Source organism: Anolis carolinensis, chromosome 1, assembly GCF_035594765.1.
Source record: "Anolis carolinensis isolate JA03-04 chromosome 1, rAnoCar3.1.pri, whole genome shotgun sequence".
NCBI lineage: Eukaryota > Metazoa > Chordata > Lepidosauria > Squamata > Dactyloidae > Anolis > Anolis carolinensis.
This window is the reverse complement of record NC_085841.1, coordinates 283,674,290-283,699,259: the sequence shown is the minus strand read 5'-3', so window position 1 is coordinate 283,699,259 and position 24,970 is coordinate 283,674,290. Positions and strand designations below refer to the sequence as shown.

Below are 24,970 nucleotides of genomic sequence, written 5' to 3'. Positions count from 1 at the left end.
CAGCTTGGAATTGTCTATCAATTTTCCCTCAGTATTCCAGAGTGAAGGTCCCAAAAATCAGAATTCATAAAGTTGCTTTTGGGACATTTTAACTCTCAGAATCACTAGTCCAGTGTTTCTCAAACTTTGTTCCTCCAGATGTTTTGGACTTCAGCTCCTACAATTCCTAATAGCTGGTAAGCTGGCTGGAATTTCTGAGAGCTGAAGTCCAAAACATCTGGAGGAACAGTGTTTGAGAAACACTGCATTGGGGATGGCTTGAGGATTATGGACATTCTGACCCAAAAGAGTAATCTTTCCAAACTGCATTATAAATCTGAATTACTGTTCTAAGGTGCCACAGGGTTTTTTCGTTCTCCATAGTTATAGCATTATAAGTCCATTTTAACTGCTATGGCAACATCCCATGGATTCCTGAAATTTGTACTTTAGATAGGAATATTGATGATTCTCAGCCAGAGGACTCCTTTAGTGCTTTACCAGCCTGCAAACCCCATGATTTAATAGAGTGTTGCCATGCTGGTTGAAGTGCAATCAAAGTGCTGTAATTATGGAGTGTGAACTAGGTTGTAGCTTCTTGTCCCAACAAAGAAGCCCACCAGGAACACGTGAGAAGGACCGCCGAAGCCCTTTGCTCAAAGACTCCTCAAAATCCTTGTTATTTGGGCTGACACACCATCTAAATTAAGTTACAAAGTATGCACATGAACTTGTTTGGTTGTGTCAACCTAATTGACATGCACTTTGGAAAGAGGAAATGTTGGAATGTTTTGCCACATAGCTGTAAGGTTGTCTCCCTTTCCTCCACTTTGCAAAAATAGAGTTCTTTAGGCCAATTAGACAGAAGTGAGATGGTAATTCTACTTTTTTTAAAAAAGGTTTCCCATATATAATAACTTCCCTAATGCAAATTTATGAATTAAGAATTACTTCTTTGCAAATATTAAGCAACATAACTGCGGGACTGTTTTGTAGAACCATTTGCTGTCATTTCTCTGAAAAGCAAAACAAGTGAAACACAACAGGAAATATGAGAAGAATGTGCTTTAAGTGTAAAGAAGTTTCAGAAAGTTTCTGAAGAAATTATTGGCAGCTATATCTGGCCAAAAAAACCAGTGGATTGGATTTTTCCATGTTTATTTATTTATTTTTTAAAAAAACAGAAATATGTAGGGATCACTGTTGTCAAGAGCCCACAGGTTCGACAGTGATGAGAGAGACTGATTTGTTTAACAACATTTTGAGTATTTCAGAAAAATTGTAAACCAATCTAAGGGTGCTTTTCATCGGACAACCACACTTGTTGCATGATAATCCTGTTTGAAGCTCTAGGGAAACAGTAGTCTGGAATCATGGCTGTATTCAGAGCAGATCCATTTAAATCAATGTGACTTCCTGCTTGTCATGGCTCAGTAAGTCCAATCAATTTCAGTAGGTTTACATTAAGTATGTCTAAATTTTGATTCAGCCCATTGATTTTGGCAGGGTGGTTTTCTACAAAATATGGAACATTTCCTCCAGCAATCCAGAATTCTAATCCCATGGGACTGTGCAATGCAATTTTTCTATAAATGTAAACATGGATATAAAGGTGGACCCATGCTCTATTTTACAGTTTGACGATTTGTAAATAGTGGCCCATTTTGCAAAAGCTCAAACCAGGAACATGACTGGATTACAAATCCTATCACCACATGTTACTGAGAATTTTGAGATCTGTAATCCAGTGCATCCAGATGATGAAGATCTCATAAAACCTGTGCTTTGACATGTTCTGTGCAAGAAAGAGCTCTTTTACAGGCCCAGTATTGTTTCTAATAGCAGAGGAGTCTTCAACTCCACAGTGAAACATGTGTACATTGAGCCCTTACTTGTAACCAGGACTCAAGAGATCAAGGGATACAATTTTTAGAAAGATCATGAAGTCAGAATGATCCATTGTTTTGTAGATGAATGGAACTCACTGTGTCTAGTTCATAGATGTTTTTGAGGCTAGGCTTTTAATGTCCTAAATTAAATGGAAAGGCGTTTTTCCCCCGTGGAAGAGGAACTCTTGAAACTCCAACCCGGTCTGCCAACTCTCCAAATATCAAACTGCTGCCTAGCTGCCTTACCAAGAAGATTTTATTGTTAAAATAAAAGTAGATTTTGTTTTGGGAAAAAAAGAACACACATCTTCATTGTAAAACGCATGTTTGGTTTACAATTAGAGAAAAGTCACATGGTCCCAAAACCCCCGAGTTTTTATATATATATATTTTGAAAATATATTTAAAAAACATAAAAATCTATATTTAAACATATATTATATGTTAATCAATACACTTAAATATAGCTTAATTATATTTACAATGTGAACCAGATGCCTGTAAGATTTAATGCCAGATTCATTTTTTCCAAAAATCCCATAAAATTATATAAATATACAATAAATATTTGTTACACATAGTGAATAAGAGAGAACAAGGCCACAGACATTAACTTACATTTGCAAGAGGTCTTTTTTAAAAAACAAAACATTAGGGCCAATGACATGCATGAAATACTTTTGCCACAAACAGAGCACAGCAAAACTTCAATTAACAAGTGACATTTTTGAAACTTCAGTACAACTAAAACTGCCAAGCCTGTGATCACATATTTTTAAAGAGTAGGTTTGGCATAGCATCACTAAGTGTGTCCAATAGTGCTTTTGAACTATGGGGGAGTATAATCATGCTGGTTTGGGTTTACAAAAATTACAAATATCTTGGGGACTAATTTGTGATAAAATAATTTGTTGCATAGCAGATTTCTTTGATAGTCTTGTACCTAAAGAAGGAACTGTACTTGTTTTCTTCTTTGCACATTTGCAAAATGCAACTATTTATTCATGTTTTGTATCGAAAGGTTTATGAACTACATCTTTATACTTAGCTTTAGTCTGTAACCTATAAACCTGTGAGTCCGTTCATAAAACCGGGCTATTACCTGTTTGGAGGAGGTGCGTCTTAATTTGCATTATTTTTGGTCTGTATTGAAGGAAATATTTTTGGTCTGTATTGAAGATTCTTTTTGTGTTTTTTTTTTCAGGGAAAACACTGACTAAGTCTTATCATTCCTAAGCAATTCTGTTGCACACTATTTGATATCCAGATTTAGCCATACTGATGACAGAGCCATGGAAATTCATGGAATCTAAGTTAGTTCTGTCTAACGGATTTCAAAGTAGTCACCCATAAAAGGATCCAATGCATCATGGTCATCAGGGAAACATTTCTTGAAAGCCAATTGATATCTAATAGGTACTAAAATATTTTTAATTGCTTCCTGTCCTGGAAGACATTATATCTTAGTAAACTAACTTCCTTTCATTGCTGTACTATTAATCCAGAAGGAGGATTATACTTGTATTCCAGAAATCATTTGTGCAGCCCAAATCAGGATGATACACAATACATGAAATATAATCATTTTCTTTTCAGACTTTCCCTTTAATTCAACTGTTGTCTCCATGACTTTAAATAATGTCCTATTGCAATACATTAGTGGGAATTTAGTTGGCCAATTTAGGTTTCCACTGAGAGACAAATTATTGACCCAGCTAGAAGGAGAGTTAGAAGACATCCCTATAATAGCAACAGATGTGCTTTGAGAATATGACTGCTGTTTAGGGTTGCCAAATTAAAAAGTGGAGTAGGTTTCTGTATATTTATTGATTGTGTAGCAGAAGGAATTTTGTCAGGTGTTGTTTGTCATGCAACCAGGTAACAAGCAATACATGCTGACAATATTTTTTCTACACAACTATTCAAGGTACAAAACTTTTCTCCAATTTTCTGCAACCCTTCATAATGATCTTGGACCTAAGCAGGATCAGCCCTGGTCAATACTTGGAAAGAAAATTACCAAGAAATATCAGTTGTTAGAATATATTAAGAAGAAGGCAATGGCAAACTATCTCTGAGTATAATCTAAAAAATGCCGTGAAAATCATGTAGTTGCCATAGACAACTTGAAGGCAACGTCAACTCACAAAGCAGGGGAATAGCTATAATTTTGAATGAAATAGGGACCATCATCTTTTATCTTAGCATAAGAAAAAATGTGGGAGGGATTGCAATTCCTGACCTCCATTCCCACTTTCAAATGTGCAAGCAAAAGTAACTTTTGTTTAAAACATAATCTTAAAATAATCTTTCCCATTCCAAATGTGGATTAATGCAACTTTGATTTTTTTTAATCTGCCTATAGATTACAGCAGTATGAAATATGTATTTGAACATTTTGAAAAAGATATTCTGGGATGTGGGGTAAAGTTGAAAGAAGGAATTGTCCTTGGACTGTAAGGATTATTCAGTGCTAGTTGGGTCTCCTGGACAGTACCAACATCTGCTTTCTTTTAGGGGAACTATTTATTTGCCTGACATAAACAGAGTTGATTAATGGAATGGTATCTATTCACACACTTTCAATGATCAATTGAGCCAGTGTATTCTAACAGTGAACACATGTCCAAGGATGGTAGGCACATTTTAAAACAAGCCCAAACCAACCTTGTTCTTCAGATAATTGAGGTCAATCATAAACCTGGAATTCTTAACTTTTAAACAATATTCTCAGTTTTTGTTCATGGTCAAATATTAGTTTTGATAATCATGCAACGGGGTGGGTATTAATGATAGTAGGTAGACTACTTTGCATTGCTAATTTAATTCAATAGGTAAATTATTAATATACATTTGAATTGCCAAGGCTAAAAAATCAAATATATCTAAAGCCACAAATCTTTAAAATGCTCATATATCACCCAAGAAGCATATTTTTATTCATAGCTTAGTTTGTTGAAACAGCAGATTAAACAGTAACCCAGTCTCTGGACTGTACTGCTTTAAATAAGTGGTTCTCAAACTGGATCTCCAGATGTTTTGGACCTCAGCTCCCAGCATCTTTGATAATTAGCTATAATGCTGGAAGATATGGAAGCTGAAGTCCAAAACACCTAGGGGGACACAGGTTCAGAACTACTATTCTAGATGACCCAAGGGAAACTAGATGCATCAAGAGGGCTCTGGTTTAATGTTTTGTCTGACATACTAAGTTTGTAGGCAGAACATCAATGGAGAAGGAAAAGAAGACTCCATCTGTAGTGGTACATCCAGATGAAGACAGATCTCAACAACTGTTTGTACAAACTACATTCTACAGCAAGCCAAAATCATCTTTCTAGCAAAACTCTAAAAGCCAGGAAAGCATGCATCTTTACTATAAAATATGCATGTGAATACCCCTTGCAAAATTACATTGTGTGTATTGTTATACATGGGTCATAGGATGCCTACCTTTACAAGGGTGAGAAATACCTTTATAAGGGAGGGAATCATTGACTCTCAGGGCTGCTGAGAGTTGCAGTTCAACAATTTCATCTGTGGCCAAGCTAATTTCTTGCTGTCATGACTTTGTGTAGCCATTATCTATTTGTGCTGTAGGTTATGCTGGAGTAGACAATAATTATCCTTCACCTGAATCTTCAGTCCTGTGCTCAGTTACTGACATATGCATCCCACTGAAGTCAGCTTTAATTAAAGTGCATACTACTGATGCCAGGATTGCATCCTAGGGTTTACTTTTAAACAAAAACTGTGTTTCTACAGGATTATGTTCCCTGTAGGAATTAAGGCTATTGTGTGCTACCCCTCCAAAAGACGTAGACCTTTACAGGCATATTTAGATGCAACAGGTAGTTGGGTTTTGAGGTAGAAGGCTCTGCCTACCTGATTCCAGAGCCACTCCTTCAGGCCTGGATTCTTTCATATTATCTCAAGTACAGAAAGTAGCAGGTGTTTTGAGAACTAGGGCATACTAGGCATTCCTTTTGCAATAAGAGCATCAAGTGGCACTACATATTTTCATTCATCATAAAAGCCTTTCCTGCTTCACTGCAAGGCTATATTCAATGGAAATTGGTGCCACCAAAAACCAATTGATTGTAGACCCACAAGGAGTGGGCTGGATCCATACATTACAATGTTGTGGCACCCCCAAAATATTTCCTTAAATGGAATTTGATCTTTGTGCGATCCTCTCCCCTTGTGAAATTTTCTGTGGCATTTCCAATAAGCCATAAATACAAACCCTATCTGCCCCTGTTCCAGTTCTAGTTGCATGGCCGCTGACCCTTAACATGGATGCAATTCTCTGTCCTCATCAAGAGGTGTGTTTGTCGAAAGCTCAATGCAACCTGGCACCAAATCCAATGGGTGCATATCACCTGTGTAGGTGGCTCTCTCTTGCAACTGTCTTTGTTCTCAACACCCTAGGAGAACGGGAAACGTATTTGAAGACACTGTGATTCATTTCCTTCCCAAAAGGGGGAAGGTGAAATGGGGATAACCCATTTACAACCAACATGTAACAAGCAAAATGCAAGCCTTTTCAAGCAATAATCACAGAATTGCATGGACCAACATGAAAGTGCTGCTTGCAGACTAGGAAAGAGCACTGGGAGGAACATCAACACTGCCTTTTTTTCAGTTGCCTCTTTTTTTATTATTTTTTTCAGTAGTCTGATTTGATATTGCAAACACCTTCACAACATACAAAAAAACCCCAAATTTGTTTTATCCAGAACATATACGGTGATGATGGGGAGTTCTCCCCTCTTTTAAAACCATGTGGGAATTTCAAAATTAAAATTAGAAAAAAAAATCAACAGTAAAACTATGACAACAGCACCTTGACATTGTTTTAATTCCAACGCTACCAGAAGAATTTTAAAGCAGTAAACAGATATAATACTAACAAGAATAAAGATACTTACTGTCTAAAATGTAAACGGAATGTTTTGGTTCAATTTTTTTTCTGAAAGAGGACAGTTTATCATCAATTCACAATTTAAGCAGCATGCAATTTTATTTTTTTAATTTTTTATCGTTTTCAATTCTTGGCAATGGCAACAAACCACAATGTTAGAGGAATGTAATGCAAATTTGTTTTGTTTCTCAAAGTTGTGCGCAAATGGATATCTTTTTTTCCTCCTTTTGTTCCCCTCTAGGTCATGGATATGTTCAATAAATAGATTGTGGAACCACTGTACTGTATAAACCTCATTTATACATGCAGTCCATAAAATTATTTTCTTTCTTACTGAATAATTTACCCTGTTATGTATATATACAAATAGATAAATTTTTGTCTCAATATAATCTATACAACATGACTCCACTATCTTCCCCTTTTTATGGTCAGTGTACACACACAGGAAGTGTCTATTCTTATAAACCGCCATCCAACTCTCTTTTTGTTATCCATGGTGAGAGCTCGCACGTAAGACTGGGTAGTTCGGCACTGGGAATTCCAGTACCTCTTGTCTATGCCCCTGCAGCCCTCTTTCGTGTAACCCTTTGAGTTGCATTTGGTCTCATAAAAATATTGCTTCAGTTGGCCTTTGGGTACAGGTACTTTTTCCAGAACAGTAACCGTTGCCCCTGACATGTCCACCGCAGTCTTTTTCTCAGCTGCTGTCACCCATTCACTTGTACTGTCACACACACTCAGCTCTCCACGGCGAGCAGGGTCAGAGTGACGCCGGACCCTCATGGACATGTTTGCAGCATCCAAGTAATTTTTATACTCCTCAAGCAGAAAGAGCAGTGGAGGCTCCAAAGGCACTTGACTGCTGAGCATAACCCGAGACGAGTACAAATCTGCATCCTTGTTTTCCTTGCTGGGCTGGACAGGCTGCTGCTCATCCAGGAGCTCCTCTATGACATGTTCAAAAGTGTCTGCCAAAGATGTCAATCCCCGTGTGGCGTCATTAGGCCCACCTAGGTTCTCCAAGTTTCCCTGTGTCCGAAGACCAGGATAAGCCAAGCTGCCTTGTCCTCTGAGGCTAACTTCTTTCATTGGGGCAGCTTTCATGCAACTGAAGTATGAAATAACCATAGTAAGGAAAAGGATGGTCATCACTCTTTTCACTTGGTGGAACTGTTCAAGAGAGAGAGAGAAAGACAAAACAGAAATTCAAAACCCAATACGTTTTTAAATATCCAGAAAGCACAAAACAAGTATGTGTCTTACTTTGTAATAGCTGTTGAACAGAATTACGCATGCAGAATTACCTCATGTCTTTAACCTCGTAAAGGAACCAGGTCTGGCCAAAGACATTTTGTTTCTAAGGTGGTTCATCTTCCCATTCCATGAACAAAACTGACCAGAATGACAACTGAATCTTAATTTGATGGAAAAGAAAGACTGTATTTCACTGCACCACAGGGCAGCAAGCTAGGGTAGGGGACCCAAGGGAAGCAATGTGGCCTACATGATTGTATACTCCATCATGTTGGCCTCTCAATATCAGCTGCCTGATGTTCAACTGTCAGTCTAATCAGCTTAGTACATGGAATGAAAAGGGCATCAATTTGTCCTTGCTTCACTGCTACAAAGCCAAGCATCTATTGGTTGCTAGGGGAAAACCAATTGAAACAATGGGTTGAAATAGATCCATGCAAATAGATCCCATTGATACAATACATCTACTCAATGCATCAGTAGGATTTAGGCCAATACATCTAGAGCATCTGGTAGCTATATAGCATAAACATCTCTATACATATCATACCTACCCCATTCTTCTTAATGATAGATCTGCCCCTAATAATTGTCATTGATAGCGATTCATATTCAATAGCTCCAGTCAAGCAACAGAAATTCACACCAGATCCGTTGATGTGCAACAGGGAACAAAAGTCCTTTTGACCAAGGGGTAATGCCTCAGGGGCTGTGTATTCTTGGTGGGGGTAATACATGTAAAGCCATGTGCAACAATGTTTATGCACTTTCCCAGTTTCATCTTTTATGTCATCGCCAAGGCATTCATTTAGAGCGCTAGCTAGAGCAGATGCCAAGGATTGGACCACCCCGCTTAGAACAAATCTGAAAAAATGTTGGCCGGGAAGTCTCAAGGCCCTTGTGCAGTAAATGTCACACTTTAGGCATGATAATTAATTATCCTCTATTTGCATGACAAGTGTAACAGCATGTTTGGAAAGGTTACTAAGCATCTGTGGTATGCCTGTAGTAACAAGACAAATTTCAGGAAGTTGATTGCCTTTCACAAAAGGATTTCAGCATGGAAGTTGGGACTATTTGAACTATAATACATTTAATTTTAATCCCTCTCCCCCAACTCTTATCTTGTGGCATCAGAGCCCCCCCCCCCCCCCCCAAACACACACACCAAAACACCCTAATAATTAGGGAACCAACATCATCTCATGTTATACAGGACTGAAATATTTTGGATAAGGGGAAGTGGTTGAGAACAAGAGATTTGTTGGCACACTAGGATTTTAGCTCCCTGAAATAAGGCATTCTTTCAGAACCCACACAAGACTAGTCCAACAACATATGCACCCTGAAACATTGTAACCTGAGAACAGATAATGGATCAGCCATGTGCCAAATACATGTTTCTTCTTATTATTATTTGCAGATTGCTCCCAAACATGTACATTATTCAAAACCTGGAAAATCCTATATCTCTTTTAGTAGAAATAATTATAGCCCAGGGATAGAGACTATGTAACTCTTTAAAATGGCTAGATCACAATTCCTATCATTCCTTAACACTGGCCAACTGCAGCTGGTGACTTCCATGTCAGTGAAATGATAGATCCACTCTAGTGTTTAACTCCAAATTTTCCACAGAGCTGTCCAAGGTGATGAACTCATTTGGGAGATAGAACCTTGGATAGTACCTTTAAAGGTCAGACTAAAACTCAAAACAGATTAGCCATCCCACTGACATGTATGCCATCAGGCAAGCTTGCTAGAGTTAATGGAAATTGACCATTCTTTTTTTAAAAAAACAAATAGTGGTTAGATGTAAGTAATTTTTAACATTGTCACAATTGCATATACACAACAATATATTATTATTATTTACCTCATATAACATTCTGTTGATTACATTTTATCTTTTACAGTTCTATATAGATATTACTTATACCTATCAATTTCCCCTCCCCCTCCCTCCTGCCCCCCTCCCTCCAAGAACAGATGTGACTCTATTCATTGATTTATATTAGTTTGAACATGAAGATTTTTTGGTTCAGTTCCTTATATTTTTTCTTTCCCTTTCGCTCTGGCTATAAGCTCTTTCCACTTCAACTTCCAGTTCTCCTTTGGATGACCATTCATATATTTTGTTCTCCTTTCAGTTATGTAGTATTTCTCTTAACTGGAGAGCATAAACCATTAATGTTGACAATTCAGTAAGGATAAATACACATGTATTTATTTATTTGAGTTATATCCCACCTTCCTCCCACTGACAACTCAGAACAAAATTAAAGCAAAAACAGTTACAATAAACACGTTGCTGGAACACATGCTACAGAGGCATCAGGAAAAACTCCAGTCCACTTATGTAATGATTAAAATAATAAAATACATAGAGCTTAGAAAAGTTTTTTTTGGTCTAGATTTCCACATAGTCACTGGATGGGGTGATTATGGGATTTGTACAGCTTCCAGCTCTGCTTATATTATAGCACTTTTTTCTGATGGGTCATGTTGCTCCCTAAGTCTCCCAAGGAACAAATACCTGGATTTTTGTATTTACTACTGCAACTATCTATTGTCTTTCTTCCCAAATCTGAAAAGTTTGCTTCTCTCTTTTCTGTGCCTGTCCAAGCTGTTCTTGTTAGAAAGCATTACTCACATTTCTAGAGAAGCAACTAACCCTCATTCCAGTGCTTTTGAAGTTGTGTCGGAAGTACCTCATACTTGGCAGCAAATACTAGAGTAAACATTCTTTCTGTTTGCCAACACGGTGCCATGTAAAAAGACTCGCTTTCATAATAATCTATGTGGAATGAGGAATCCTAACACTTGTCAGAGGAAAAGCAAAACAAAGAAGCCTTACGTACTATGGCAGGAATTACCCAGATCTGAGGCCCTGACATTTGTATGAGGAAATGTTTTGCTGTTAGAAGAGCATACTCTAATTTCATCATGTCCCTTGGATACAAGTCAATCTTCCTATTCATATATTTCATTATGGCATGGGCATATAAATATTAATCGTTTACCTGTCCCCTGCAAGTCATACTTGGCTGAACTGCTTCCAGTAATTATTCTAAGTCCTTATAAATGTGTTGTTTAACTTCATTAGGAACGTTTTCACTTTTCACAAAACTTGCCTGAACTGTTACAATATAGAGGTGAACAAAAAAGTGACACAATACAGTGGTTATCATTTGTTAACTGATAAACAAACAAGTGGCAAGATGTAACAGCAAAAAAGGAGAACGGTATATTCTCACCCTGGTCCCACGGGTGCCTGAGCACTATACACCACCCACCGACCACATGGATTGCCATCTTGCACTTTGTTTACTGCCATTTCGCTCCAAAGAATTATACTGGGAGGCTGCTAAAGCTGTTTGAGAGTCAGGCTTGTTCCATGTGATGGTGTTATACACCTCTAAATCATCAGAGCAGACAGGCAATACTAGCTAAAAGGAATTTCAAGGAATAGTGGAATGTAACAATGCAGAGATCTGACTGGCTTGTATAGGAAAGCAGTAATTTACTTTATTTCAGGGTCTTTGGCTCTTTCATATTTAAAGTCAAAGATGTCTTCAAGAAGAGGAAACACAAATGATTAATGATTTTTAAGTGACTCATGAAGAGTAGGTCCATAGCACAACATAATTGAAATTCTATGACACATTCTATATTTTATATAGACTTAATTAAATCAAATTTCTATTTTAGTTACAAAGATTCACGTCTAAAAAAATATTGAAAATGATTCTTAATTGGTAATTTAGTGGTTACAAAAGAATATCACAACACCTGCTGGAAACACTTGAAAACTGTGTTAATACACTTTGACAGAAACCAGGCTCAATCGATAAACTTCAGTGGACACTCAAGAGTGGAAGTCCAGTCAGTCTTTCTTGCCTCATTGTGCTTCTTATGTATGTTTTCAAATGTTTAAGAGTTGAAAAAGACTTTTCATTTGGGTAGCTGTGAGTTCTACCTTCTTGGTCTTCAATATTTGGCTTTTTCTTTTTTGCTATGAACTCAAAAATGTTCAATTGCTTTGATAGACATTTAGGCATCTTCTGGAGTCAGGTGGATGGAAAAAAAAACACTAACAGGACTTTAAGTCTCAGAACAGCAACTCAATCTAGTAGACAATTATGCAGTAAGACAGCTGTTTTTGGAATGACCCACAGCTGCTTTCATGCCTTCCTTTTATACCCCAGTGGGAGGAGCAAATCAACAAAAAGGTAATTAATGATAATGTGAGTAAATTATCAAAATTTGGTTGAGATAGTGCTTGCAGTTCTAAAGGAACTCTAATTTTTGCTTCTCATAGATGTACCATTGGGATTTGATTAACTAGTTAAAATTCATGGGTAAGCCGGGTTTTTTTTTTAACTTGAAAAAGTTTGGGGGGGGGGTTGAACCCATAACCCCCCCCCCATCCTGCTCCGCCCCAGCTATGGGCTTGGATATGGCTGTAGTCAACTAGTTTGAGCATTGGATTGGAATTCTGAGGAAATTATGATTCAAACAAGGGAAACTTGTAGGCCAACCCTGGGTCCATCCCACTCTTAGAAGGCAATGCCAAACCTCCTCTGAATAAATATGATTCTTATGATGGTGCCAACATAAGTCAGATTTGAAAGCACCAAACAATAACGAAAAAGGGTATTTTGTTTAAACATTTTTATTTTGTTTAAACATTGTTATTGTTGGGTGCTTAAATGTTTTTAAATGACTTGAAATTTTGGTGTGCTTCTAGTGAAAGAGGCTAAATGCAAATGGTAATCCAAGCTACCTTAAATGCATTCCCCTCAGTGGACAGTTTGGATTGGGAATTGATTAAAACTGAATGGTAACTGTAGGCTATGTAAGTTCAATAGTTCTGATAGGTCTACTCCATTTTAGGCTGAACTATAAGCACAATGCACATTACAACAATTGGTTAGACAGAACTTAACACACCACTTCATTGATAGGAAACTGAGAGGACATATGTGCTCATTTTGCCAGTGCTCATTTTGATGCTGAAAGCCCCCTTAAGCATCCCATTAGTGCCATAAACCTTATTTTGAGCAATGTGATACACATGTGCTTCTCCTTGCTTTTTGCTTTTGGGGAAGGAGTCAGCTTTAAACACCAAGACTAATTCACCTGTCAGGTAGTTTGAAGCAAATCCAAGTTGAGAGATAAGCATGAACTTAAGTTGGTGCCCACTTCACTGTTGACCCCTATCTACCAAGTGCTTGGTGCTGCCAGAGTTGACAGTGTCGATGATACATGAACACTATTTGTCAACCTTAGGGTGGGATCCAGGGAATTATACCAATTCATCTGTGCAGCCAAGAGAGCTTTGAAATTGTGTTTTTAAACTATGTAACAAACTGAAGGGGGCTTTCAAAAGCAGATGGTGATGTGAAATGGCAACCTGCTGTTCAAAGGGGATGAAAAGTCAGAAATTCCACTATACATAGCCAAGGTCCTGGATGCATCTAAAGTAAATTTTCTATTCCAGTGCTTGAGTACAAGAGGCAAGGTCCACATCTCCTAACATGAGCAACAGGGAAGGTTCTGCATGAAATATCCGGTTATCTTCCAGGTTTATCATGCACATGTAAACTCTACATAAATGTGGAAACTGAAGCCACAATTAAAAGACAAAGCTGTGGAAAATGCTTTTGGAGAAAGGGGGGAAATCACAGGCCCCAGTGAAAGGAATTGTGGTTATTGTAGGCCAAAAATGTAACTTTTCCGAGCTCTGATTCTCCAGCAATATGTTCACTCTAAAATCCATTATCCTAGAAAATAAAAAATGAAATGCCTCTCAACTGTTGTCAGATATGATATATTATATGCTTCTCTTCAGAGACAGAGAGGGCAATGTATGGTTGAGTATCCCTTTTTTGGAATTCCAAAATCTGAAATATTCCAATATCCAAAACTGTTTATACAGATGTCTGAGATAGTGAAACCTTTGCTTTCTGATGGTTCAATATGCACAAACTTTGTTTAATGCACAAAACTATGCAATATATTGTGCATACATAGACTATGTGTATAAGGTGTATATGAGTCCAAAATGCACTTCATGTTTAGACTTGGGCCCCACCAATCTCCAGGATATCTTGTTATATACGTATATGTAAATACATATATTCCAAAATCCAAAATACTTTTAGTTCCAAGCATTTTGGATATTTAACTTGTACCAATAAACTGCTCAGACATCCAAGCCTACATTATTTGAATTACAAAATTGAAGTAGACAGGACAATCAAGTCCTAATGTGCTTTCCTATTTCTATTAATATATTTGCCCTCTGTATATTAATTGAAATCATGTTCAGCAAGATTTATTTCTCAAGGATGCTGTGCCATCAGAAGTAGTTAAGATCAAATCCCAGACAGGACCGTAACTGTCAAACAATCCAATTTTCAAAAGAATGATAGATTGCGTGATCAAAAATATGAACCTTAGCATGATTTTCCTTTGTGTATTTGCTCAAGTTATCAAGGTATTGCTTGGGCAAGTTATTTCATTTGCAAGCTATTTTCAGCGTAATCTCCTTTTCTCTGCTGAGGCACAGTATAATCCAAATGGTACCAGAAAGGTGCAAGCTTGAAAACTGAGGGATGAAAAAGGTTGTCTGGGCAGCTCCTCTGAAACAGCGAGTCTTCAGTAGACCTTTCAACTCATGAACCAACAGCCTCAGCCTCAGAACCAACAATCTTTGTGTTTTTGTAAAAATCAAGCAAGTGAGCAAGCAAACAAAATGCACCGATCAGAAATAGTAGCATAAAGCACCCCGTAAAGTATGCAGACCCAGGGGTACAAATCCTATTGGAAAGGCTTCTTAAAAACCATTTCATATTTCAAAGGGCATCTTTCTGGGCTCCTTAGAGAGCTGGATACATTTGGGGTTTATCTTCTTCCTTTGCTCAATGTTTCTTATTGCTATTGTCCAATTCACATCTCTCTTCAACGTTATGCTCCTGCTGAAAATGTGTTCCCATACTGTTCTGTTTATAAGAAAACAATTCTGTTTATTAAAAAAACTACTCTACTTACATTTGCTGTTTCTTAAGATGGCTTTGTGCAGTGTCCATATGTGTGTGTGAAAGACAAAGAGAGAAAGAGCGGTGCTACTTTTACAATTCAATAATTGTATAGGTGTGTGTACTGTACTGCCAAAGAGGGCATGTAAGTGTACAGTTTTTCAAGGTTTTATGTATGAGCATAAACCAGAATAGAGATTGTTTTACTTGAAACTCCCTATACTTTTAATCTCAGTGGTCAAATGTGAATTCAATGCTGTTCTGGAACTACATGTTCTAATACCCAGTACCTTGACCATTCCCATCCACTACTACCACTGGTTCAGTAGCTGAACACAATGGGAAAAAGTAATAGTGGATAGCAGTTCCATATCTGTGAGGTGGAGCATCTGTTCCAGATTTTAGTGCAAACTTTAAAGGAGCTATCCAAGGTGCTGAACCCCATCCTAAAAAACCAAAAGAAATATCCTTTCAATTTTGGACTAAAACATGAAGTCAAACTTTCATTCCACTGACACAGAAGCCACCAGACTCAATTAAGGAGCAAAACAGATTAACTAGAAGCCACCCATGAGATGTATGAAAAAAGCCAACTTTAATTTAGACACTAGATTCCACAACCATGAAAAAAAACTTGTCACCTCCCTAGAAGTGGTAAATCAAAGAACAACCCTGCACCAAGGTGATTTTCATGCTTTCTGCCTTCAGGGAAAAAAACCAAAACTCAGAGTTAGGCAATATATTAATTAGGACTGATTAGAGGATCTAGGAAGTTTCTGAACCTTTGTGGAATGTTAGTTCTAACATAGGCTTTGATTAATTGTGGAATTTTGTTGAATTTTGTTTCATGTCTCAACATAGCCTTGTGCTCTTATATTTTCCTCATCAAGCCATCTGTTGATGAATTCCTGAATGCCTGTCACAGAAAGTGTGATTTTGCAAATTATAATCCAGGGCCCATGTTTAGATCATAAAGGACACTTTCTGAGCTTTTGGGACTTCCCCATTGTCTTGTATGAATGAGGGAAGACCTGGAAAAACATACATGCCTTCCCTTCAATTATGCATTGTAGAGGTAGATTGCTAGTGCTTTTGGTGGTAATCACTTTTGCTGATCTACTCCATATGCATCTCCTTGGCACTTAAGATCTTCATCAGAATGTCTTAAGCATCAGATCTTATCTTGCATATTTTTCCTCATCAGTAGTCATTACTGGTTTCATATTGTTTGTTGCTGTTTTATTATTATTCTGCTTTTAAAATTGTATTTTTCCTTTAATTTAATTACCCCTCCACATACACCTCTCTCTAGGCCAGTGGTTCTCAATTTGTGGGTCCCCAGGTGGTCTGGCTTACAACTCTCAGAAATCCCAACCAGTTTACGAGCTGTTAGGATTCCTGGAGTTAAAGGCCAAAGCACTTGGGGACCCACAGGTTGAGAACCACTGCTGTAGGCAGTTGGTTCCATTGCCAAACCACTCTTGCTGTTAAGATGTTCCACTATTCAATAGAAGTCTACTGTCATGTAACTTAAAACTATTATATCTTGTCCTACCTTCTGGGGCAGCAGAGAAAAGAAATACTCTGAATCAGTGACACCGAAGCCAAGAAAAATTGAAGAACTCCTTGCCTTTTATACAAGGAACAGTCAGGCAGAAGCTTTGTAAGAACCTATTAAGATTAAGGGGCCCAGATTAAAGAAGGCTATAACAGTATTCCAAGCTACCACAACTCATAAGCCCATTACTCATTTGTGGCAGCTTGATAGTAAAGGACAAGATAGTGTATTTTCCCACTGTAGGTACACAAACCTCAACAAACTAGGAGGTGGATTCAGTTCAGCACTAATGAGAGGACAGCACCCCCTATCATACATGAAGGCAGCAGACTTAGGGGGTGGGGAGCAAAATGTCACTGGGGCAGTGGATCTAGTTGTAGCTCCCTGCAGTTTCTCATTTTGCATAATGGTAGGTCTGGCTCCTTTAGCATGTTAGTAAGTTATGTTTCCTGCACTCTGCCTAGTAAGGCAATTATAGTGGTAGCATGAGTTGAAAAGCAATCTTGGCAGTCCAGAAAAATCTGGGTTGAGCTAAGTTTATAGTCCTGGCATACAGAATAATAAAATGTAGAAGCTCATTTCCCCATCTTGCATCTTTGCAGGTTTCCTATGCAGTCAACTTTATAAGATACACTAATTGGACATGTTTTGAAATGCAAACCCTAGACAGTCAGTGGCAACTGGTGAGTTCCATGTTAATGGAGAAGTGAATTTCCTTTGGATTTTAGTCCAGAGTTGAAAGGAGCTCTCTGAAGTGCTGAACCCTTCACTCAAATATTTTCAGCCACTTTGACAATTCCTTCAAAAATTAGACAAAAACCCAGAGCAGAATCACTACCACACAGATATCGAAGCCACCAACCACCAGCATCTAAAGTATTTAATTTTGTTCAACTAGTCCCGCCCACTTCTGAATAATGCAAGCATAGCTAGAATGAAAACCGGTGTAGGTGGAAGGCTACAGTTAGGTTGCCGTTGTTCTAAGATCTGAAGTGGTAAAGTAACCACAGTGCATCTGTTAATTATCCTTATAGAGACAAATTAATGCTAAATTATAATTAGGGTTTAGTGTGCTACACTTTTAATGAGGCTTTTAGGGCATGGCATCCATGCAGACTTTGGTGAGGAATTCTACTTTGCTAATATCAGCAGACATTTTTGTTATTTATCTCAGTAGAAGGCAGCCTGACCAAATGTAAAGGGACAAAACTCTCCCACTTTTAATAGTTGAGCAGAAATTTTTCATACTCATAGTTTATATGAGTACTAAATGTATGCTCTTCTGGATAACTAAGGTTTAGGAGCCCTACTCTCTTTTCCAGATGCCACCCTTAATGAATCAGGAAGGACTATGATCTGAAACAGAAGTCCAACTGTTTTGCTAACTCACAATTTCAGTCTCTAAACTGTGACCCTTAATAGTGCGAACCTATGTATGACTATGTATGTCATTGTATATACCCAAGTCCCATTGAGTACAACAAGACCTACTCCTAAGTTAAGTCTGACTGAACTTGATCAGGCTTATGCTGCAGAAGACATGCCCAGGATTGCACTATACATAATTTGCAAAACAAGAAAATAAAACTGATACTATATAATAATATATAATACAGTAACTTTATTGGATGTATAATGGATTATGCAATAAACCTACTGAATCGAATGCACCAAGATCCTGTGTGGTGTAAGTGTCAGACAGCAGACCTGTGATTTTGTTGATCCATGAAACTAACTGGTTGATCTTGGGTCTATGACCTATGTTACAGGACTACTGAGAAAATAAAGTGTAGTGGAACCATCTAGCGCTCATTCTCCAGTTAAACGATGGGAGAAATATAAATTTAATCAATAAATGGGTCCTAAATATCCTAGCCATTTGATTCCCTCTGATCTTGGAAGCTAGGCAGGATCAGCCCTTGTTAGTACTGGGACAGAAGATTACCAATGATTACCAGGCGATCTTCCAGAGGCAAGAACTGGCAAAATCACCTCTGAGCATTCCTTGCCCAAGAAAGCCTTGTGAAATTCATGAAATCGCCATACATTGACATTGCTACTAGATAAAGAAACACAATATTACAGTTTTGCAATAAAAGAAATGTAAATTTAATGTATCCACTGAAGCAAGTGGTAATTCTATCCACTCTTTTCCTGAAAGTCAGCTCCACTGAAATTCATGCAAATTATTTCTGAATAAACTCATACAGAGTCAAACTAGCATGTGTAACATATATAGCCCAGAAACAAGTCAATGGTACACCAATTTTCACAAGTAAACATGCATGGGATTTCATTCCAAGCAATGTAATAAAATTAGGCAACTGATTTACTTCTGTTACCATTTGTGTAAAATTTTAGGTTGCTGAGGTTTACTAAAGGAAACCTTCAAAAGAATCCTGCTTTATTTACCTTTTCATAGTGTGTTAACAGATACAAAAACGGAGTACATGTCAGCACATGATTTGCAAAGAACAAATGTACTGAGAGCAAGTGGGGATTAGCATTCAAATGCATGTGCCATTGGCTGTTCAACACACACAAATTATCCTCCAGGATATTTATTCATCCAACTCTATAATTATTTTTTTAATTACTGAAAACACCCTAAACAAGCATACTAAATGCACGCTAATGAATTTGAATAGCTCTAAAATGACAATACTCACATTTGCCCATTTGGTAGTTGATGGGTATTACTCAGATAATAAAACCAGTCAGCCATGTCACAACAGATAGTAGCAATCAACATAAAGTAAGTCATTGGAGGCTTCAAAATAAATGGGGTTAAGTGGGAAATGACTTATTTTTCCAAATGAGATGGCACTGTTTTGTTTTAAAAGCATAATTGTCCTCCATCCATCATCAAACAATGTAACTATCAGTTATCTATTCAGTAATGTTAACTGTTGCCAGAATTTGTGAAATAGCGGGCATCATCTATTCCAGAATGCAAATGCATGGAATGCAAAGACCATCTCATGAAGAACGCCTCCTACTTTACAAAGCTTAAAAATACGATAATTAAAAATAAACTGATGTCCTGGGAACTTATGGCATGATATACAACTTTCCAAAAACAATCCCTGAAAGCTTAAAAGGGGTAGAGCCAGCCTAACTTCTTCCACAATTGGGGTGCTACTACAAAGCTCTGTTAGATGCACCCACCCACCAAATTCATGGGGTCTTTAAAAACATAACAAGGCCTCCTCTGCAGATCTCAAATTTCTGCCATGCTCATATGGGATAAGACAATCTTACAGATATCCTGGACTCAGGCTGTTTAGGATTTTGCAGGTCAAAACATGCACCTTCAATTGAGTGTAGAGGCACATTGGAAGCCGACATAGTTCCTGCTGGACTTAGAGTTATATAGTTTTTAAAATGCACTCCTGACACTAGTCTAATTGCTGTATTTTGCACTAGCTACAGCTTCTGAAAATTTTTCAAGGACAGCTCCATGTAGTGAGCATAACAGCAATCTAACTGGGAGGCAACTAACATAAACTGCAGTGACCAAATATATTCTCTCCAGGGTGCAGCTGGAGCACCTAGTTGCTGCAGCCATCTGTTTTTTTTTTTTGGAAGCAGTTAAGTCCAAGAGCACTCATCTATATCTATATCTATATTTCTATATCTATATTCTATTCTATATCCATAATAAAAGTGAAAACCCCTATGTGTGTATGTGGCACAGGTGTCCGCTCAAACAGACAGCCTCCGGCCTCCACAAACTGGCTATAGTTCCCCGTGCTGAGGAGCCACCAAGTCGCTCTTTTCCACTGACATTGTGGTTACAGCGAGCGCCATGAATATGTATCCCAAACCCTGCCAATGCCCTTCCCAAACACTACGAACCACTACCCAAGGAATGCTTTCATTTGGGGACCATTTCATCCTAGATTTTCCATTTTCCTCCACCACAGGCAAGCATCCCAGGGTTTTATTTATTTATTTATTTAATTTATATACCGCTCTTCTCCCCCAAGGGGACTCAGGGTTCTCCATTGGTGTGAAATTTGCATGACCCCGCCTACTGCCTTTTCCTTTCAAATCTGTCTGCATAACAAACACAGTAGAACTGAGCAGCAACTAAACTTACTGGAGGAGTTTGGGGGATTGACTCCACATGGTGGAAGTTGTAGTTCACCCTGCATCAAGTCAGAGCTCTGTGACTCCTACTGGGGAATTTAGAGGAGTTGTTGTTCACCTACACCCAGAATGCTATGACCCCAAACAATGATAGCCCTGGGCCAAACTTGCCATGCATACCTGATATACCCAGATTTGAATACTGGTGTGTTTTGAGGGGAATTGGCCTGGACATTTGGGAGTAGTATACTGGGATGTATAGTTCACCTGCAATTGAACCCTACCTATTATGGACCAGGACCAAACTTGGCACACAGAGTCCCCATAACCAATAGAACATATTGGACAAGTTTGGGGGAAAGGGATTTATAATTCACCTGCATCCAGAGAAACAGTGACTCCCACTGACAGTGGACCGGGACCAGACTTCACACACAGAAGCCTTATGACCAACTGAACATACTACAGGGATTTGTGGGAATGAGCCTTGATTTTGGGAGTTGTAGTTCACCTGTATCCAAAGACCACTGAACCCAGTCAATGACAGATCTGGACCACACTTGGTACACAGACCCAAAATAGCCGACTTTGAATGCTGGCAGGGTTTGGGGAGGATTGATCCATGATTCTGGGAATTGTAGTTCACCCACTCTAAACAGAATACATAATGTTCAAAGACAAATAATGCCTTTTTCAAATAACCCGGGCACCTCCGGGACCCCAAGCTAGTCTATAATAAAATTGAAAACCTGTATGTATGTATGTGGTACGGGTGTCTGCTCACACAGACAGCCTCTGGTCTCCACAAACAGGTTATAGTTTCCAGTGCTGTGGAGCCAGCAAATCACTCCTGTCCACTGACATTGCGGTTACAGCGAGCTCCATGAACATGTATCCCAAACCCTGCCAATGTTCTTCCCAAACACTATGGCCCACCACCCAAGGAATGCTTTCATTTGGGGACCATTTCATCCTAGATTTTGCACTTTCCTCCACCACAGGCAGGCATCCCAGGGTTCTCAATTGGTGTGGAATTTGCATGACCCCGACTACTGCCCTTCCCTTTCAAATCTGTGTGTATAACAAACACAGTAGAACTGAGCAGCAACTAAACTTACTGGAGGAGTTTGGGGAATTGACTCCACATGGTGGAAGTTGTAGTTCACCCTGCATCAAGTCAGAGCACTGTGACTCCTACTGGGGAATTTAGAGGAGTTGTTGTTCACCTACACCCAGAATGCTATGACCCCAAACAATGATAGCCCTGGGCCAAATTTGCCATGCATACCTGATATGCCCAGATTTGAATATTGGTGTGTTTTGAGGGGAATTGGCCTGGACATTTGGGAGTAGTAGGTACTGGGATTTATAGTTCACCTACAATGAATGAGCACTCTGAACCCCTCCGATGATGGACCAGGATCAAACTTGCCCCCATAACCAAAAGAACATATTGGACAAGTTTGGGGGAGTTATAGTTCACCTGCATCCAGATAAACAGTGATCCCCACCAACAATGGACCGTGACCAAACATTGCACAGAGAAGCCTCATGACTAACTGAACATACTGCAGGGGTTTGTAGGAATGGGCCTTGATTCCTCTTCCAGTGTCCTCTTCCAGTGGCTTTATGTAGATGTTGAAAAGCATGGGGCACAGTATTGACCCCAGTGGAAACCCACAAGCTAATGGTAAACAGGCTGAACAACACCACCAGCACCACCCTTTAGAGGGGATGCTTAGACAAAGCAATGCCCCATATTAACCAAACAAACCAGATGAAAACCAAGGTTCCACATTGATGTTTTAGACCTGGGTTTTCAAATCTTACTAGATTGGCTTATTTTCAATAGTTCGGATATCAAGTCTAGAACTTTTTTAAAAGTCTAAAACTTCATCTCATTGCCACCACTTCAAAATATATGTCTTAAAATATCTATTAAGAGATGGATATTTGGTCTCCAGCTTCTGTAGCGAAGACAATCAAACACATGCACAAAAAAGTCATTCAGTTCCTCTGAAAAACAATCCCTTTTGGTATTCCTTTATTTTTTTAACTGAGCTTCTATAGTGATAATTTTGAATAACCTCCCTTCCAGATATTCTTGAGATCTCATCTTTCTCTTTTATCTGTCGTTTTTATCAGTCCCCTCAGTCTGGAAGTTTCCTCTGCTGAAATCAAATATGGCACTTGAATGCCTGCATGTGAAATTAAGACCAAGACTTGCTAGAGAACACAGAGCAGAAACTTCTGCTCATGTGGAATTCTATCTCCCTTCCCACTCTTGTAGGACCTACTTGTTGAATGTGCCAATCCCCTACATGGCCATTTAGTGCCTGCTGGAGAGTGAGGGATAGTAATGGTGGAGAAGCATTTGGTTATGGCTTAGCATTTGGCTAAGTCTACAAGATCCATTACTAAGGTTTCTTCCTGTGTAGTTTCACAGGCAACCCTTTCCCCAGTCTCCTTACCCATTAGCTACTGCAAGCAATGGCCCAGCATGTGACCATTCCCATTTTCTGCCATCCTATCTCCTGTCCACCAGTCTCGAGAGATTTCTGATCTCGAGCTCATATAGATCCCATTGCCTGCTTCTATATTATTTTCACTTCTACATCCCATGCTACCAACAGGCATGTCGAAAAGAGAGGAATCAAGTGTCTCTAGAGTTAGGAACAACCTCCTTTCATTTCCTTTTGTGTTGCTTTGTAGTTCTGCATAGGAGAGAAAGCTCATCCAGGTTATCCTTGTGAAGCATCAGTTTTGCAACAATCGAAATTACACAAGGCCCTGGCCCTTTCTAGGCAACCAAACAGGAATGCAAGACCATGATTTGCAGGATCCTCTTAATTCATCCAAGTCTTTGGAGCAACAAAAAGTTTATAAGAAAAGGTGCACAGTCCAAAATAGAAATGGACAGACATGCTCATAATGAACAACTTTTCATGGGCAGAAGAAGAAAGCAAGAGTAAGAGTGGCCTCTCCATGTCCTAAGTATGATACTTACCTTTGCTGATATTCTCACTGTGGGTGGCACTAATAAAGATGCCAATGAGTAGAGAAAACACCTTGCCATTAGCCATCGCCAACAGTCCTCAGAATTAAGAGAAGTTAGCAATATGCCGTGTTCAACTGGAAATGCCAGTTTGTACGGGCTCCACTAGGTATTTGACAACAGCAGAGGCTTGTTTTGCTTTGTTTTGAAATGGTTGTTATTTGTCAGCCACATTGTCAATCATTCTCTGGTTATCCACATCTTATGTGCAGTTGCCTTTCAGACTTTCAGCACATGCCCAGTCCAATTAGTTGCTCAACGTAGGCATTGGGATGCTTTCCTTATTTGGACAAAGGATCAAGCTAGTCTTTTTATGTCGTGGTAGCAAAGAAAGACAATCTCACCAAGGAAGTCCCAAGTAGAAGCCTGGGATTCCACCAACAAAGCCTAAAAGGACAATATGTATTGACTTGCTATCATGATCCAGACCTTAACAGCTGGGTATGGCCAGACTAAGAGAAATGTTTGCAAAAAGTAATCATGCAGAGCTAATACATCCATGTTAATTAATCCATTAAGAAACACTTGTAAGTCATGGTAAATCAGTCACGGATGATTTCTTGCCCTGAGTAGCACTTCCTGATTATTTACTATCACTACAGTTTAATGACATGCTTTATTATCATGTTAGCGGAGTTTCATTGGAAATCTCTGACCCTTGAAGAAATCTTGGAAAAAAGAGACTTGTTCCACAGAAATATTTACACACACACACACAACCATTTTATCAAGAAATAACTGTACATTGAAAAACACCATGTACTGGTAGTATATAATAATTAGACATGGGTGCTGCTGAGGAATTTGCCACAACCTTTTCATGCCCCCCACATGTATATAAATACACCCCTACAAAAATAATACAAAGTGATTTATACATTTATCAGATTTATAACTGTATACACACATATGCATTTATATAAATTATTTATACAAAGCTCAATACAGCTTTAGACAGAGTTTCTTTCTCCATAGATAGCAAAGGCGTTTGCCCCTTGCTGGAGAAGTTATTTGAACCTTTCACTCCTAATTTATGGATTTCCAACTTTCCATTTTAAACCATTCAGCAAAAGGAAAAACCTGGTTTATTTCAGGCTTGTCTTTAGATTTAGGACCAGGTTTTGGTGCCTCTTGACATTCTTTCCATCAAAAGTAATGACTTGCTTCTGTGGT

At 38.6% G+C, this 24,970-nt stretch overlaps 1 protein-coding gene across 8 annotated transcripts in view; it reads right to left on the bottom strand.

Annotated features, from left to right (window-relative positions):
• Window positions 1-2,106: 2,106 nt before the first annotated feature.
• bdnf (brain derived neurotrophic factor) overlaps window positions 2,107-24,970 on the bottom strand; it is an 83,702-nt gene continuing 60,838 nt past the window's right edge. For all 8 annotated transcript variants that reach the window (XM_008118081.3, XM_008118084.3, XM_008118083.3 and 5 more), the window contains exon 2: window positions 2,107-7,965. In XM_008118081.3, coding sequence (XP_008116288.1) covers window positions 7,204-7,965 — 762 coding nt within the window. In that variant the 3' untranslated portion in view covers window positions 2,107-7,203. The remainder of the gene's footprint in view (window positions 7,966-24,970) is intronic.